This window comes from Barbus barbus, assembly GCF_936440315.1.
Source record: "Barbus barbus genome assembly, chromosome: 45".
NCBI classification, from domain to species: Eukaryota; Metazoa; Chordata; class Actinopteri; order Cypriniformes; family Cyprinidae; genus Barbus; species Barbus barbus.
Genome location: NC_136723.1, coordinates 11,284,278 through 11,304,470, shown reverse-complemented (window position 1 = coordinate 11,304,470; position 20,193 = coordinate 11,284,278). Strand labels below are relative to the sequence as shown.

The 20,193-nt window shown below is 39.0% G+C and overlaps 1 protein-coding gene across 1 annotated transcript in view; it reads right to left on the bottom strand.

The window, feature by feature from the left end:
- The window catches only part of LOC306864506 (autism susceptibility gene 2 protein homolog), a 390,386-nt gene that overhangs the window by 52,468 nt on the left and 317,725 nt on the right, over window positions 1–20,193 (bottom strand). Inside the window, exon 6 of the mRNA XM_079408550.1 lies at window positions 748–796. Within this exon, the coding sequence (XP_079264676.1) occupies window positions 748–796 (49 nt within the window). The remainder of the gene's footprint in view (window positions 1–747; window positions 797–20,193) is intronic.

Genomic DNA, 20,193 nt, shown 5'->3' with positions numbered 1-20,193 from the left:
TCCTCACTGTATAAACACAAAGCGTGCTTTTAAAATAGACACAGCAAACAATATCACACATGCGGAGTTATCAAACCAGCAGGGTAGAATTGCTTCTTCCACTACGGTCTGTGCAGCAGATCCAGCACCTTTATTTAGCATTTCACAACTAATCAATTTCCATAACAGAAGCCAGACGCCGCTGCACATGGGACCCAGTGTGTGGCGTTTACACATGCTGCGCGCCTGAAATGGATTTTCTCATTCATCACTCAGCAGCACATTGGGATCTGTTTAACAGAGTGGCTCAGATAGATTTCTCCCAGCCCATACGCTGTGAGAAAGCACGGATACAACACACTGTGTCTGTCAATGGAATCGTAGTCAGCCTTGAGGAAACGCGTTATTTCCCATGCCACCCCAGAAAGCAAAACACATTTAACGTAATCTGAATGCAGTATTGGTAAATAAGGTAGTCTAGAATAATGTGACGGATTCTAGTTTATCAAAGATTGCATGCTTCACAGTTACTCACGTAATATTGTATAGACCAAGGTTATCCTCACATATGATAGTATTCGTTTTTAGATCAATTAGCAACATTAAAATTACGCCTTTATAATATAATTTCACAGTAAAGAACAATCATAATCGTTTAGAGTATGTGCCTCTATAGGAACAGTAAAATCCGTCAACCATTACACAACTGTGATTTGCACACCATATAAACATACAAGCAGAATGGAATAAAGAAAATCCACCACGTACCTTTAACTGCAGCTGTGCTGAAGAGTTTCTCTGAGTTGGCATCTGAGCCCTGAGAGAGAGCGAGAAAGAGAGAGTCAGTACATCTGCTTCTGAACCAAGCAGGTGGGCTTCATCATCAAAGGTAGCGCAGCACTAATTAGCGCAAAAATTCAGTCACTTCCCAGAGCGGCCACTGGATGGCACTGTGGCTCCATGCGCCAAACGACGCGCTGCACTTGAGACCGGGTTGAAAGCATTAACATTGCTATGTTATTGTGCAAACATCCAGCGTTGCAATTTACACAGCATTTAGGTAATGAAAGCCTATTTAAGTGACAATGTGGTGTCAAAGGGGCATCGGCTAATTCAATTGGCTAAACAGCAACAAAGATAGAACCATTACAGTCCATCCATTAGCATCTAACCTGACTCTCCACTCAGTCATTCGAGAGGAAAATAACACACGAGCTATGTGCACTTTTTTAGCAGTTTTACAATGATTAACCAACACACTAACAAACAAGAGCTTTTGAGTGGATGTAGTCTTTCAATGGGACATATTTATGTCTTTCGTTGGATACATAACAATGAATGTATTGTCAGAAAAACAGCTCATTGGAAAGCAATTATTCTGACAGATTTAACGTTAGCAACACTAACATTTTATTCATATACAGCTCGAGGCAAAATCGACAGACAACCCACTCAAATATATGCCCATTTCAAATACATTTCTTAGCTTAAATTTGCAACATAAAATAACGTTCACGCCATTTTGACAGCTGAAGACGTGAATAATTATGATAATAATAATGTGATATGCATTCATTAACACATGACGTCAAGAGACATGGTTTCGCGCGACCGCTTTATTCAAACCACAACCGAATAAAAACATCTGGCAACATTCACTGCAGAAAATTCAACTACAATTATCCACAACCAGTGCTCCACATCCTCCAGCCTTCGAGTAATCCACTGAAACTGCTTTTATTTCCCCTAAAACGTCGAATGACATTGTGGTCATCGAAATATGAACTAAAAAAAATCCATTTCTGAGGGATATGAAGGTGCGGTGTACCTTTTGATGTGGCGAGGTTGGCACGGACGAAAAGAATAAGTCAAGAAATCACTTTTAGGAGGTTTAGTAAATACGCCTTTTCACATTCTGCTTGTCAAACAATGTAATCCACAAACAGGCGGCGAATTCCTCTCGCTCCCTTTGAGCGATTGACAGCCATGCAAAATAAGAAGCCTTTCCCAGGGAAGAAGAGAAAGAAGAAAACATCCAGAGCTCAAAGCGAGAGAGGCTCTCGGACAAAGGCAGCCATGTGTCTGGTCCCCAAGAGCGCAGAGAAGTGGAGAAATCCTTCAGTCCTCCTCTTCGCGCGAATTGGCCGTTTGAAATCCTCGCTAACCGTCGCTTAACGGACACGGACTTAAGCGCTTTTGTGTCAGGGGAGCGCGCGCTCAGTGACAAACCATCTCCCGCGCGCTCGTGCAGAGCAAGAACATCCAACAAAGCGTACAGTATTTTCCTCCTATCGGCAGAATGGGTGGAGTAAAGCCGCACTAAAACCCCGACCGCCGCTTCCTTTTCTCGAAATCGTCGCTGGTTTCAAGCTCGTGTCCTGTCGCTGGCTCCCGTTCCTCGCGCAAGTGCTGCCTCTATCCACACAAACGCTCTCTCATTCACCCAAAGCGAGACCAGGTCCTCCCACTTCCTGATTCTAACCTGACTTCATTCAGCTCCTACCCCCTGCTTGTTTCTGCCTCACACACACGGAGCGTGCTTCCTCCGCTCAGCTTCACCGGACAGACGGTGTGTGTGTGCGACGCTCAATGAGAGCTACTGGCAGAGGAGTCCAGACAGAGAGCAAACGGGAGACGGGGCGAGAGAGAGAGAGAGGAGGGAACTGGGATAGAATGATATTCTTTCACTCTTTGACCGGACTGAGATGATGTCAGCTGCTAATGAATTTCCCAGTAGGGTGCAGCTACTGTGAAGGGAGGGAGACAGAGACTCTCTTCATGAGCAGCACACACCTCTCTGGTTCCCTCAGCCACAGCCTTCCTTCACTGGGTTTAGGATCACCCAGGCTGACGCAGAACAGCACAGTTTGCACTGCTGAATAATTAGTGTCAATGTAAGAAAACTGAAGTCATTTTCAAAGTAGAATACTGTTCTGATCAACATGTGAAACCTGGTCAAAACCTGAACCCGATGCGAAATATGTATGGGAAAATGTTTCGCTTACATTTGCATGGATTGTTTTCTAAATGTGAAGAGGGAGAGAGCTGCGCTGTGTATTGTTGGGACTAACATGGCGGCTTATTTAACACCAGGAAAAAGAATTAAAGACTAAACTGATCAACCATTATATGCATTATATTATATGTCGATTATATGCTAAGACCGGCCTTAATTGTGTTTCCAAACCGTGGTGTAATATTAACCTGATTCCCTCCGGGTTTGTGGAAAAGCTTGAAGATCTAATTCCACTAACCTCAGTCCATGGACACTTACACCCAAACAATCCAGCAATCTTCAGATAAATTCAGACATTCCTGGAAAATCTCCTTAATCTGATTGATTTGGGGTCCCTTGGTTTAGCAAACCAGTATTAACCCTCTGCACTGCGGGTCAATGGATTAACAAGGGACTCACATTGCAGTGACCTCTGACCTTGAATGCCCCCAACAGAGTAAGAGAATGAGTTAGCTTATAGCTGGATGTTTATCTTTCCTTCTCTATATCTCTCACCCCTTCTCCTTTGAGCCATGGGGAAAAAAGGAGCTGCACGCTCCATCAATATAGTAAGACCACGCTCAACCGCCAACATCTGCCTCAACCAAATAGTTTATTTTTCTCTGTGTGAATTAAACATTTTTCCACAAATTCAACACATGTAATCTATAGTGAGTACATTATTTTCATATATTAAAACTGAACTTTGAATCTCAGAATTGCAAAATAAAACAAAAAATTTAATTAAAATGTTAATTTAAGTTATTATTAAAATAGAATTACAACAGAAAAAAATGCACCAGAATGGCATAATAAAATACAATGAAAATAAAATTAAATATTAAAATGATTATTTAAAAAATATTTTATACTGCTACTTTATAATACTTATATTTGTATTAAACATATTATTATGCTTCTATTTGTAGTAAAATATTTTGTAAAATATTATTTTTGTACTATAATGTTATTATGCTACTTAAGCTAAATGAATAGCTGCAAAACCCACCAAATTGTGTGCAAATATGTATTTAGAGTTTACATAAAATTGTCTTTTTGTCTTCTCACATTTATTAGTCTTAACTTCAGATGAACCGGCAGTAAAAAAGTAATGAAATGCAGTAAACCATCTTGGTAAGGGACCCCTGAGAGAGCAGACAGGCTCTTAACACAACACGCCACTCAAGGGAGAGGAAGGGGTGGACTTTTAAAATGCTTCCACTCACACATTTTTGCCCTCCGCTAATTTCTGTGTCACAACAAGCCTGAGGTAATCTAGGTTCAGCCAAACAGGCTTTAAGGATCCAGAGGCGGATGAAGCTTATTAGGCCTATGAGACTCTTAAGTGCAGGCTGTGGAGGACAGGTTCAGCACTGCTTAGGGGCCCCCTGTTCCGGGTCCCAGGATCAGGTGGTCAGCAGGGCCACTATCAAACACCCTTTGAGAGTCTCAAGGAAACATCACTGGTAATTAACCACGATGTGCAGTTCTGGATACTTATTTGAGCAATGAGTTCTAATGAAGTGCAACAGTGTGCAACCAAAATAGCAGGACAAAATTATAAAAGAAAAAGTTCTTAGTTTCATTTAAAATTAAAACAGATCCTTGTGTGATATTACTTTCTTGAGGTTCACATTTACTACAAAATATATATTAAGCTTGTAATTTTTTTCCCAAACCACATAGTATATTTTTATTTAGATGTAGAGTAACTGTGGCAAAATTGGTTTGGCTATAAAAAAGTTCTCTTTTTCATCTATATTTGATTAAATAGATATGATTACATATATGAAGCATGTCGGGGTTTGGATGAGGTGCACCAAAGCAGCCTTCGTCCCCGAAATCAGAGCTCGCTTTCCTAAATACCTATCATCAGATTTGAGCGAAACCTCAAGCCTGTGATTACCTCTCTCCGCTCCACAATCAACGTCTGGATCTCTCAGCGCAGATTATTTTTAATTCAAATGAAACGCTGACAGACTACAGAAAGCAGGCAGAGAAAGAGAGAGAGAGAGAAAGACAGAAATGGAAGGAAATGCAGTGAGAGAACATGTCGTAGAGCTGCCAAGAAACTAATTTGAAGTGGCAGTGGGGTATGGAAAAGCACTTGGTGAAGCTTGCCAGAAAAGTGGAATAGGAAATCAAACATTAATATCTGGAGTTATTCTATGTATGCCAGTAATTGCTGTCTGTGCCTGTAAAATTCCTCCTATAGACCATAAGCCCTTTCTGCTGTCGTTTTGTCATATTTTATTCCTTTTTCTGGCCTTGATCCTCTGCTTCAAACTAACCAGAGCCGCATTTTGCCTTTCTTCTTTATCCCTCCCTCTCATTCGCTTCTCTGCTTTCTTTCCCACTCAAAACGCATGGTTTAATTTCACAGGAACTCTGCGCTAGATTGCAATCACAGGAGATCGGTGCTCAGTTATGGTCTCTACAGCCATTACGGAAGCAATCTCTCATTCTCATTCTCCCTCGGTCTCTTTTAAAATATTGCTGTGCATAAGTGTAACCTGAGGGGACTGGATATAATGTGTTAAATAGGGTAGCTCTGACTGGCCCTTGTCTGTAATCTCCTCTCCTGTATTCTCTCTGTGCTCTTTTCAGCTGGGGCCTTTGAGAGACACTCAAAAGAAAGGTCCATTTCTAGTGACACTTAAAACGTCGCCAGTCAGGAGGGAACATTGACCAGCTCATCTGGGAGGCCTTCAGAATGGTATTAGTGGTGTGTAAAACACCACATCAACAATGCCAGCGTAGAGGAGGGGAAAGAGTTTTTGTGAGACAAAAGAGCTGTGGACACAGTTGCAAAGATGGAGCGATCTTCTTTCCTCGCTTCTTTTCCACAAACAGAAATTCAGAGCGACAAGTCTCCTCCGGTTCCATCCGCAGCTCCAGTTTGCAATCTGCGAAGTGCAGGTCTTTACACGGCACTGTTCACAAGAGGAATGAATGGGAAGGTGGAAAAGCAACACTGTTTGTTCCCTCTGGAGAGACCATAAACCACTCAGTTGAATTTATACAAAAAAATAGTTTAGTTAGCACGTTGGACCCATGGCTTTGTGGTTAGCATACATTTAAGTCACTTGGCTGTAGCCACTAAAGAAATGACCTACATAATTTTAAATATCCTATCCTAAATTATTGCATTTGGTTTCATCCTTGCTCAGACTGAATTTGTGACCCTGGAGCACAAAACAGTCACAAATCGCACGTGTATATTTGTAGCAATAAACTACAATACATTGTATGGGTCAAAATGATCGATTTTTTTAGTGCCAAAAATCATTAGGACATTAAGTAAAGATCATGTTCCATTAAGCTATTTTGTAAATTTCCTACTGTAAATATATCAAAACTTAATTTTTTTATTAGTAATATGCATTGCTAAGAACTTCATTTGGACAACTTTAAAGGCAATTTTCTCAATATTTTTTATTTTTATGCACCCTCAGATTCCAGATTTTCAAATAGTTGAATCTCGGCCAAATATTGTCCTATCCTAACAAACCATACATCAACGGAAAGCTTATTTATTCAGCTTTCAGATGTATAGATCTCAGTTTAAAAAACATGACCCTTATGACTGATTTTGTGGTCCAGAGTCACATATGGGCGATACAACTTAGTCTTGCCTGCAATATTTCTTGACTTTATTTCCCCTGCTTCCCCTCATCATACCCTGTCTACTGTATGAATAAAAGTGGAAAAAGAGGCAAAAATAAAATGGATTTGTAGAGGTATTTGCGTGCATTATTAAATAGCCAAAGACATGAACACTTTGAAATGGAACAGTCAACAAAACAGGTGATCCTTGAGCGGCACACACACAAAACTCTAAACGCAAAACTCCAGATAATCTTCCATCTCTCGCTCCCTGTTTTCAGACAGCGGTACAACACTTTTCGCTGCGGAGACTTATCTGTGTGAGACCGCTCAACGCAGCCAATGACAGCTCCTCTAATCTCCCTCCTCCCCAAACACAGCACGCTGACAGCCGCTCTCTCTTCCGTCCTCAGATTCTTTACCATACATATATTAATCTGTCATTCACACAGCACATAACAGTAGGGGGAAGATGTACATGGCCTGCAGTAACACACACAAATATGTGATGTGCAACACTAATTCACACACTGATATTATGTGTAAACTTTCCACACGCTCGTTCAGTGATGTTTTAAAAATATACTGACAATTGGACGTGTGATAAGAATGGAGAAAGTTAGGTAACACGAATGTGAGAGAGAGACGGGAGTGCGATACATCCATCAGATCCACCGAGACATTAGGAATTTTAAAAGCAGCCTATTCAGACTAAATTATCTTCGGCTTCCGCGCTCTGCGATATGAACCTCACATAGTATATGGTTTCACACAGGTCCAGGAAACACAGGCACTCAGCTTACCCGGCAGAAAAAACAGAGGGCGAGTGTGTAACTGAAGTATTATCAGTTTATCTAGATACTATCTCCCTCAGTCAAAAGCCGGTTTAGAGCAGGCAAATGGTATGCGCAGTACAATGTTCAACGTTATCTCCATCTGGAAGCCTGTAATTACATGGGCCAGAGCCGAGCCAGTCGGCTGATAAGCCCCAGTGCAGGTCTAGCCGCTCTCTCGCTCTCTTAAAACAAACTGGACAGGAAAATTGGTTTATCCCTCCTGTCTCAAATGCTCTGGTTACGCCCTTAATATGTTTTCGTTTGTCGTTCGCTCGACATATTTTCAACGGGAAGGAAGGAGAGAAAAGCAGAGAGCCCTTTTGGTCCAAATTACAGGCATGACTGAGAGCACGGGTCATCGTGCCAAGAGTCATTTCAGAGCAGTCAGTCACTCCGTGTGCTGTAGTCACACAAAAGAACCATAAAAATCAGCAGAAACACCAATGCATGCATGAGTGCAAAGAAAATAATAGTGGTTCAACACATTCATCATCCAATCATTCAAATAACCCGTGCCATATGGATATTATTTAGCTAGCTATAGCTTGAATGTAATAACGCACATGGAAACACACATAAGTATCTTTATGAGAACATCATGTCATAATGTGCACCATGTTAAAAATCTAATTCTTCCTCAGTATCATAAAGGTTTAACTGCTCAGAGCTAAAAAGAATGAAACAACACACACTGATCTGGTTTGTGGGCATTTTGGTTTTTTAGGCTTTGTGAATATCCCCTATTAATAACCCTGCCCAATGGCAGCTCAAACTGGCTAGGAAAAGATTTCAGGAAATGATGCTCAAGGCTGTTTGAGATTGCTGAATGAGTGACCACTTTGCTGCATGCCAGTTAATTGTTGTGGTATTGCTAATTATCAGATTTAACTATCAAAAAGTAAAGTAATTTATGTGTTATTGATTGATTGATTGATTTATTGATTGATTAAATCATTCCTTGATAGTCAAATGCCAGGTTTAGAAGAATAATTATACCTGACCATTGAACACAGAGTGAAAATGCTACAGCTAAATAATAATAATAGTACATAAATAATAATTCTCTGTGCATTTAGTTTTATTGTATAATCATACATCTGCTATTACACCCCCACCCCCCACATTTCATCTTCATAATAATATTTGTTAAGAATAATAACCTTCCATTCAAAAGTTTGGGGTTAGTAAGATATATTTTTTAAGAAATGAATACTTGTATTCAACAAGGTTATATTCAAATGATCAAAGATGAGAGTATAGACAATGCTACAAACTAAAATATATTTAAAATAAATGCTATATATCAAAGAATCCCAACCATATTAACCAGGAAAACGGTTTTCAAAATTGGTAATAAGAAATGTTTCTTACACACCAAATCAGCATATTAGAATGATTTCTGAAGGATCATGTGACACTGAAGACTGGCGTAATGGCTGAAACTCAGCTTTGCAATCACAGGTAATAATTACATTTTAAAATATATTCAAATAGAATTGTAATAATATTTCACAATATTAATTTAGTTTTTTTGATTGCTTTTGTTCATTAGTAGGTTGAGGTTTGCCTATATTGTGGCAAAGGTACAAGGTTTGCCTTGTATCGAAACAAGCATGGGACAGAGAGAGAGCGAGAGAGAGAAAGCAGAATAAAGGGATTATGAGAGACAGACTGACAGACACAGAGGGAGGGCAAGTGAGACAGAGAAACGTCCCACTGCGGCTTTAAGGTGAATCATGGCAGGAAATAACCGGGGGAACGCTGCATCAAAATCTGTCTGACCTGCCACAGATCTCTGGGGCCCAGAGCGCTCAGGATGGCAGCAGAAACACTAGGCCTCTCAAACGCTCTGTCAAGAGCTCACTGTCAGTCCTAGCACGCAGGAAGAGGACTCGGCCCCTCCCTCGGCCCGCCTTGGCAGACTCACTCCGGGCTTCATTGGGCTGAAATGCTACAAAGTGGGCATCTGATGACCAGCTCTCTGGGGATCAAAGATGGCCTCGAGACTTCAAACGCCAGCAGGCTGTCAGGCAGCAAGGGAGGTCTCTCTCTCGACCCCCCTTCCTCCTCTCTGTCTCTCTAACTGCATCTCACCCCACCGACCCTGGAGGGGTTTCTAATTGCGTTTCACAGGGAGAGCCGAGCTAAATAAGGTCCTTGTTCTCTTGCTGGCTGCCACCCTGCTGGGGGGCAGAGAGACAGAGATAGAGAGGAGGATGGGAGGAGGTGTGCCTCCCCTGTGTGACAGAAAGCTTTAACATGTCAGAAATCTTGTGGGAGAGAAAGACAGAGAGCTTTGATTTCCCTGCAGGTAACAGAAGAACGCAGCAGAACGAACGAGAGAAATGACGGGGGAGACTGAACAAAGAGGGTGTGATGGGAAGAATGGAATCGACTCTAAAGCGCTCTTAACCCTTTGGCTGACACGAGCGCTTGCGTACGTGCGTGTGTGTAATGCAATGAGGCGATGACGATGAATGCGAAGGCTATGGCACATGAGGATCTTCTTTGAAGCTGTCTGGATTTAAATATTTCATGCTCGTCTCTGGCCCCTCCCCCCGAGAGCGCCCACCATGTTTGTGGCGACCATGGCCTTTCATTATCTCCCCTTCAAAGTGGGCCGGTGATGGCAAATCACAGTCCTCGCCCGCAATCTGCTCTAGCCTTATCTGTGACAGCATCTCATTAACTGCACACGGCAATTAAAACAATTACTGATAAGAGAGGTGTATCAGAGCCCGCAAACACACAACAGATACGAGATGTCTGCACTGATTAACATGTGTCGTTATCAGGAAGCGCGCTAATCGCTGTCTTATCTCGAGTGTGCTGACTTGCTTACACAAGCGGAGACTGACAATGTGACACAACATATCACCATCTATTAGGAAAGGTGGATTTACTCATTCTGCTTGAGATTCCTTCCAGCGAATTAGTTAAGGCTGGTTATCTCAGCATCTTAAACGTTAGATTTTCTGCTCTAGGTTGTACAAAATACTGTATAAAGTAACAGAAGTTTACGGAAGCAATAAGGCAGAAGATAAGAGGCAATACAGTGATTTTACCATGGTGAAGGGGCAACCGTGCAACATAAATATGATTAAACACCATAAAAAATTTTTTTACAAATATTTTGTTATACATTTATCTATGGCTGCAACTGCTGATCAATAAGATTATCAAAAAAATGAAAAAAAAAAAAAAAATCAACAAATTTTCATAAAATGCATTTGAAAAATAGCAAATCGTACATCGAATGATAATCAAAATGATCATTAATGGCATCAACAAAAATGTATGTGTATATATATATATATATATATATATATATATATACACACACACACATACACACACACATTTTTGATGATGCAATTAACATATATAAAGATTTTTTTCCTCATTGAAGCAAAATACAGAAAAAACAGTAATATTGTGAAATATTTGTATAATTTAAAACACTTTTTCCTTTGAAGGCAAAACTGAAATGTTCAGCGGCCATTACTCGGTTGAAAACAGCTGCGCTGCTTAATAATTTTTGGGCTTCTTTAAATAATGGAAAGGTCAGAAGAAAAGGATTTATGTGCTTTTGAAACATAATAATAATAAGTTTCATTAAATTCTCTTTGTATCAATTTGCTGAACAAGTATTAATTATAAAAAGTATTAAGTCTTAAGATTATTAACCTTGAAAAAATATATATAGTATATTTACTGTAAACTGAAACGTTTGAATGGTCGTGTTTACACACACAAGCTAGCATTACACTGTCCATCTTGCCCCCCATAAATCATCGTCTGCCATTAAAAAAAACCTAATTGATAAACCACTATTAACAGCAGTGTTGAATGTGCCTCATCCAATCAGATTTTAGAGCCGGAAATGTTTCATAAAGTTTTGTTTAAAAGCTTTAGAGCCACTATATCATGTTAAATCTCCTCTGAAGGAGCCCATTCAGAGTGTGTTTGCATGTTTATGCTCAATCTCCTGTGCGGCTTGGCCATACTGATTTGCAGAGTAGATTTCCAGGTGGTTGCAATGCATATCGGTGTGTGTTGTGTTATAAGGGCCGCCTGTCTGGCTGTAATAGAGATGCCTTTGAGAAGGCCGGCACTGAACCCGCGTTGAGGAATTCCTTTCATTCTCAAAACACTTATATCCCTCTGACGAGCTAAATGTGCACTTTGTGAGGCCTGTGCCCCGAGAGGAGAGAAGCACACATTCACAGTACGGTGGAGTTATTCAACTGCACAACACACACACACACACACACACACACAGAACGTGCACACCGCACAAAGTGAGTCTGGGGGTGTTGATTTGTTTTTATATAGATTTACACAGCTTTGAATGGGTGAGAAAGTGTATGCGTGTGCATGATGATGTGAGAAGAGTGTTCTGAGTGTGTGATGAGTGTGTGTAATTTGTGTGTGTATGCATGTAGAAACGTGTGAGTAGGTGAGTTTCATGTCAGGTTGATCTGTTTGTGAAAGCTGGCTTTATGTAGGTAACACTGCTCAATGGCACTGATTCTTAATTTTTTATGGTCGGAACATTAGTTCAAATTATTACATGCCCTGCCAATATTTCACTGGTGTTGCCACCAAAATTTTTAAATTATTATGATTTTTAGCTACAGTTATGTACTGTAAACATGCCAGAAAATGTTGGTTACATTTTCATTAGAGTTTTCTCTACAACAAGAAAACAAACTCAAAAATAGTTTTATAATAATAGCCAGAAATTCCAAAACTATAATGCAATTCCATGACACATAAATATTAATTATTTTGTTTCCCATTTAGTAAGCAATCAATCAAATAAATAAATAAAAAATATATAGTATATATACATACAGTATATATTTATTTATATAGATTATATATGTTCATGTGGGGCAATTTAATTAGGCATTTAAGTCTGGCAAAAGTAGGGAAATGGGATAATGTGTGACTTTTGTGTGACTCGTGTCTGACCTCTGTTTAACAACACAAGACTGAAAAACACAAAAACAGAGTGAGAGAGTCTATAAGAGGATTTACCTGTTAACACATTATCTACACACACTGACTTCCTAAAGTCTAACAGCACACACTGATCTAACTGGAGTGAAGGAAGGATAATCTCTAGAAGAGCACTGTAAACCCAGACTAATACACATACAAGAGAGTACGCTGGATATCCCGGAAGATATGCATCCTGAAGCTTCCAGAAGCCATTGCATCAGAAAAACTTGAACACATGCACCAACAATTATGAACTTAATGTCTGACTGCTACTACAAACCCTTCTAACAACACATACAGCCATCAGAAGCCAGATGGTGGCTCATAAAGCAAACATAATCGGTGCCAGAATAAAGCTCTACTGTTCCAGGTGCTAGGAGCGATCTCTATTGAGAGTTACAACCAAATGGCACCTCAAAACCTGGACCCTGAGGGTATTAAGAAAACAGGAGTGACATTCACACTTTGTGAGGTCTCAAAGAGCGAGACTGTTACATAGAAATACAGGGAATTCAACACTCCTATAATTAGTGGTGTTTGCTAAGGCAAATAGTTAAGCAGAGATGGGAATAGTAAAATAAATAAATAAATAAAAGTGATTTTGAAGAAAAGTGTTTTTGATTTGCCAGAAAGAACAAAATCATAAGAGTAATTCGTTTGGCAATCAAACTACACTGGCTGCTGTTTATTTTGATTTACCACAAATAACTAGCCCATAATGGTGGTCCAAGCCAATTTGACGTGTAAAATGCAAGGTGATCTCATGATAATATGTATGTTTTTTTTTTTTTACATAAAATGTGGTTCAATTTACTTAAGTTTTTACAGGCACTTAAACGTACAATACTGACGTATTTTCAGCATTTAAACATACAAAACTGACATCTAAAAATGAATCCTTATGAATATTGAAATCGCGGCATTACTTTTATTATCATTGTTGTTGTTTTTAGTTGTCAATGACCTTGTTTTCAATTATTAAATTGTTTACTCGTTTACTTAATATGAAATGATAACATTTCAGTCTGTTCTGTGTGATTTCTACTGCCAGCTCATTTCCAAGAACAGGCCTACATGTTAAACAAGACTTCACTTTAAACCCTTAAAATAAATAAAATTTCTGCAATCGTTTAACCTTTACTTGTCATGTAATGTTTACTTTGTTTGCCATGGGTCACAAAAGCCGTTTTCTCCACATGCTGTGACTGACAATAGAACTATAAAATACACCAAAAACACAACTTAATTACGAAATGAAATGCGCTGTAATCCAAATCTTCCGAATCCATACAACTTTATTCGGAGATCCCGAGCAGCGAGTCCAGTGACCGTAAACAGCAAAGCCCGCGCTGAGCGCTGACTGACACGCTCTTTACAAATTCAAATGTTGCTGCTTCAGATGACAGGTTTTACAGCAGGATAATTGAACGCTCATTGGCTCTCACCTGCATTCTTCACAGATTGTGACATGCCGTGTTTCTGGTGAGGTTTGTTTGACTGATGCGCGTGCGTCTTCATGAGTTCAAGGAGTGGATCGGGAAAATAATCTGGATAATATTTTCAGCGATTAACAATTTAAATTCTACTCTGCACCTTATACAATACTGTATTCTGCCAGAGAGGACTGTGGCTGCAACGCATTGTCATCTGGATTACTTTTGGTACTGCTATTGGCATTTTTGCAACAAATAAATGATTGTAATTGCATTTATCTGTGTGTCATGTTTTTCTTATACTGTACAAATAGTTATGTTTAGGTTTAGAGGTAGTAGTGGGATTAGTGACTATAAACATATTTTTAATCCTATATTGTTACTAAAATGGTTATTTTCCTGCATAGTTTGGTCAATTGCGTTTTATATCCTTTTATATTCGCTATAAGGTTTGGAGGTAGGTTAAGGGGTCTAAAAATGTAAATCGCTTATTGATAAAATGATAATGCATAGATATAAATATATTAATGATATAAAAGATATGTAAATATTTGAAGTTTTTAGCTAAAAATACGTAGCGATTTGTACGTTTTAAAAGTTGAAATACATCAAAATTTTACAATTTAGCATCAATAAAAACGTACAAAAATGTTACGTATTAATACCTACGTATAAACAATGAGACCAGAATGGTAAAATCATAAACCTGCAGTGTAACTATATATTTATTTTTATTTGTCAGTGGCAAAAACAAAAATAAAACTTAAGAACTATTTACATTTGATCAAGCTTTGAATTAAAGTCTGTCTAATAACAAGCCTCTTCCTTAATAAAAAATAAGAACTAGTCATGCGTATTCCATACAAAATAATCTAAAGTCATGTGATATATGACAAATATTCCAAATATAAATATTGCAAACATCACTTTACATAGCCAGAAAAATATTATAAAGCTCTTTGTGTTATGGCTCTAACAGTGTCATTAGTTTGGAAAACAGATCAAGCTGTATGTTTATGATTCACTAAAATAAACTGACTCATAAAATTCATTTGTTTGAGAATTAGACTACACTGCTTTCTATGTTTCTTATTCACTAAAACCTCATAATAGCCATTCATTCAGCAATCAGACATTGCATGCATCGTTAGGGTTATGGTATTGATTAGTAAAAATAACCTAAAAATCCTGTGATTTAATTTTAAAGAAAGATTTCTAGTTATTTTACATCAAAAGTTATTGAGAGAATAATTACAATAGACTTAACAGATCAACTTAAGAATCATATTTCTGCTGCACATCACTCTCCAGCACACACACACACACACACTCTCTTTTCTCTCTCTTACACACTCAGAGAGAGCCACTGTCTGTTCTTCCCCAGCAGCAGCGCTGTGTATCCTCACAGGCCCTGCAGTGGGAACTGTGGTGTCAAAACAACATTGTCATTTTTTTCCCCTCACATTTCAGTGGTGTTGCTTTGTTCAGCTGGCTGTGTCTGATTCCCCCTGCTCCCATCCCGATGCATTTTTCAGAAGTTACGCGGCAAACATTGCGTTCCACTGCATCAAAAAGACTATTTAGAGCCCCCAGGATTAACAGCTCTTGTTAAATCGAAGGTTACACTCGGCACAGCCATAAAAAATTGAGCAGCTAACTATATTAACCAGACTGAGCGGCGTGAACTGCATTTAAAAGATAACACGGTTTCTTTTAGCATTACTAATTCATCCACAAGGCCTGCTGGTGAAACACAAAAACACTGGGATACAGAAGCTCACATGAGTGGAGACATGAATTGAACATGCTCTCTCCATGTCTGTCTCACCCTCAGCCCCAAAACATTGATTTCTCCCCATAGTGTCGATATGTCTTCACTCACAAAACACTCAAAACAAACTCCCCCACCACAGAGAGTAATTACTCAATCACTGCCTCTGAAACTGATAGAACAAATGCTGAAGGTCTCAGGATGCTGGATTACATTTGCACACAAACTAAATGTGTGCAGCAGGTCTGAGTGCTATAAACATAATAAACAGAACATTTAATAGAGTAATATTTGGAATCATTTAATTAATAAATGATAAATAATGTGAATGACGGGCAGGTGTCTGATAATAGGGCGTTCACCCTGACTGTGATTTGTAACGATGAAGAAACGATTTAGTTTCAAGTCGACCACCTGAAACAGTAGTCAGTGTGAACGCACCTTAAATCTGCTCTCTTTAACAAAAAGTATCATGCCTGCAGGCCTGTCTTCTAGTCTGTCAGCGGTTTTGTAGTTTGTCCTGGGGTCATACGTTAGAGCAGGGGTTTTCAACCTTTTAGGACATGCGCCCCCCTAAATTTGTCTAATTTCACTCATCCCCCCCCCCCCCCACCCCCCGCGCGCGCGAACCCAAAGTGTGCGAACATCATTCACATATTGTTTGCTGCGTTTCCAGTGCGTAGCATTAAGAAACATAAACATATAACCAGTTTACCTGATTCAGTGTGATGGCTGAGCTTGTTTCTGAGATAACAACATGCCAATCTGTGGTTGGATTTCTGACATGACTAACCGTAAATCATTTTACACCATTCTCACTGTCGCCTAACAGCGGGAGTCAGATTGCCCCCTAGCGGATGGCTGAAGAATTGAAAGCTCGTATTCATAAATCTTCAAGGCAATGTCTCTGAATTAATTGATGCTCGCGCCCCCCTTGACAGGTGCTGGCGCCCCACAGGTTGAAAACCCCTGCGTTAGAGAGAGGTCAAACGTTACATTTTAGGCTTGAGATGGTCAGCTGTAAATACTTCATGGTTGACTGACATGCATGCGACCCCTCGTGAAACAGGCGAGGTCATGGACAAACAGACAGACAAAGGGACGCAGTTGCACACACAGTTGCTTGATCCTTCCCAGCATACAATTGTTCCCTGATTACTCAAAGCATTCCAGCAAATGGCTGATTACACAATCAGAGGCGTTTGAAGCAGAATGATTCTCCTGTGGCTTCTGTAATGGAGGCAAAATGAAACCTGTCCACTTGCCTTAGAAGAGCCGTCTGATGAGACCTTCATCTGGGAAAACGAGAGCAAGAGAGGAAAAGAGAGATGGAGGGAGAGAGACATGGGGGAAATACCCTACTAATACAGCACATCAATCACTGCACCCATGGGGAGAGAAAGAGAAAGAAATGCGTTCCCTCCTTCCGTTCCTCTCCTCTCTCTGTGGTCTTATTATTCCTGTAGAGTGTCTGGTTGAGGTGCACAGGGAAATGTGAAGGTGACTGTGGTACCAGACCAATGACTGATAGAGCTGAAACAATCAATCCATCTATCCATCAGTCTATTCACTCACCGTTTCAACACTAGTAATTATTCACCAGGGAGTTTTTACATTTGTCCACCTAGGCAAGATTAGATTTTTATTAGACAATTTAATAATAATAACAATAATAATAATAATAATTATCTTTTTTTTTTTAATATAAATAAAGACATTTAGTCCAGTGTTGTTTTAGTATCAATAACATACTATTACAGTTTTTATTAACATTTGAATTAGTTACATTGTTATGTATTTAGTTTTTTTTATTACAGTGTTTCTGTTGATTTTAGATTTTATTCATTTTTGTTGTGTGTTTTTTGGAATACAGGTTTTTATGAATTTTTATTTCAGTTTTGGTTTTAGCATTTTAGTACATGAAGTTAAAGTAAATAAAAAAAAAAGAGAAAAGTTGTCTTGGCATCTAGCTGAAATAAGTTTTTTTTAATTTAATTTTATTATTTTATTTCAGTTAACATATATTTTAATTACTTTTTTTTAGTTAATTATAATAACCCTAATTTCGTCCAAAAGTGTTCCACAGCATGCATTTATTACTTAATATAATGATGGTTGATTTTGAGCGACAGTATAACAATCACCTAAGTTTTGATTTTGCACGCTACAAAAAAGCAGCCAATCAAACATGTGATGTCATTCTCTTCAGATTGCTCATTAATATTTGTCTGGCTGGTGGTCCGTGGGCAGAATGTGAACGTGTAACGCTTACTGATTTTGTCAGCCACCGAGTTTATGCAAATGGCACAGCACTTGCCGGCCTCAAGAGTGAATTAACGGCACTCTTGTGGGGTGTTCAGAGGAAGTGAGAGGTATTGTGATGGGTCACCATGAGCAAAACACGTAGGCACGTATAAATCCACGCAAACAGCAGGTGCATTGAAGAGTATACATTTGCTAAAGCAAGCGTCACTATTATTTGAACAAAACCCAATGTATCATACTTTTGTAAATGGTGGGACTTGGCCTATCATAGAGACATCTTTTGAATACCTTAGTTGTGGCCTATAGCAACAACACAAGACACCTTAGAATTGTGACGAAGTTTTGCATGGGTGAACAGCAGTCATATTGTCTTCAGAATCAGTTTTGTGCTGCAAAACTGATTTTGGGGATTGGGGAAGTCGTGGTCTAATGGTTAGAGAGTCGGACTCGTAATCCAAAGGTTGCGGGTTCGAGTCTCGGGCCGGCAGGAATTGTAGGTGGGGGGAGTGAATGTCCAGCGCTCTCTCCACCCTCAATACCACGACTGAGGTGCCCTTGAGCAAGGCACCGAACCCCCAACTGCTCCCCGGGCGCCGCAGCATAAAATGTGTGTTCACGTGTGTGTGTGTTCACTGCTGTGTGTGTGCACGTTGGATGGGTTAAATGCAGAGCATGAATTCCGAGTATGGGTCACCATAATTGGCAGTATTTCACTTCACTTCACTTCACTTCAATATCTACTCTAGCTCCTATCCATCTTTCCACCCCCACCTCTTTCCCCCTTTACTGCTCCTCTGGCTGTCGGGAGGATCGATGTCAGGGCCAACAGATGTAGAGTTCTCATTTACACCTGACAAAGAAGAACACACCAGAGAAACGAGCACAGGGCAGGGGTCAGGGGTCAACCTGCAGCCTTGTCAGTGCTAAGCATCAGGCTTCAGGCCAGTACGAGTGAAGCAGAGAGACAGTAAAACACACAGGGAGATAATAACCCGACTCGGCACATCCTAGTTTGGTTGGTTACAAAACAATTACTGCAATATGTAATTATTTTTGGTTACACTTTATTTTAAGGTGTCCTTATTACAGTGTAATTATACATTACAACAAGTACTGAGTAATATTAATTAACTACATGTTCTTACTATATGGTTATGGTTTGGTTTAAGGTTACTTGCATGTAATTATGCATAATTTATTATTATTAGACATGTAACATGTAACAAGGACTCCTTAAAGTGTTACCTTACCTTATTTTTCAATGTATACAAATACATGCATTGTACAAATGTATTCATAAGGCATTTAATTACACTGTAACATTATGTTCTGATGTATTATATATTTATAGAAATGACTGTGAATATTTTATTATATTATATTATATTAATCAGCTGGTCTTCCATCAGCTTTTGCAACAATGACCAGCTTCTTATAATGCTTATTAAATTACTATTTAATAAAAGGGACATGAAACATTAATTTGGTTTAAAATTAATATAATATGAACTTGAATAACATAACATAACTTTATAACATTTTATAATATAACACATATTCGTGGTGATTTATATATAGTGAACTAAAATTAAAACCATAAAAAATGTGTTACTTAAAAAATATAAAATAAAATATAAAACTTTTTTATATTTTATTTCACCTAGTTACAAGGCAACATGTCTCATTTTCCTTTTAGATAAGATTGGAGTACTAAAATAGTACTTTAATAAAAAATTAAAGAAAAAAAAAACTATACACATTTAAAAAAAAAAAAGACAAAAGCAAAATGACTAAAACGTTAAATATTAAATTATAAAAACTCAGAATTCTAAATATATGCAAAAACTATAATAGCATCTCAATGAAACTAAAATAACACTAATTCACGGTTAGACCAATAAAGAATTGGAGTATATTGCAAACACAGGCTTCAAATAAAGAGCTTCCAAAACCTCAGCAGTCACAATAAGCATAACATAAGGAAAACTGGTCATTTTTCTACTAAATTTATGCACAGTGTGGTATTTCAAAACGGCATCTGTTCTAGATGTTAAAGAACTTGGACAAGGGAAGTTAAATACAGCATCATGTCTATGAGAGCGAGGGAGAGCGAGTGAGAGCTGTGTGTTCCTGTAGTCAAGAGGGTGTGTATTCAACAGGCAACACTCAAGGACCATCATGCACACTTCACTTCAGCTCACTTCAGGGCCAAGTGCATTAAGCACCCCACTGGTGAGCTCCACCAACAGAGGAAAAAAGAACTGGGGGGCTGGAGCAAGAGGAAATAAATGAAACAATCTG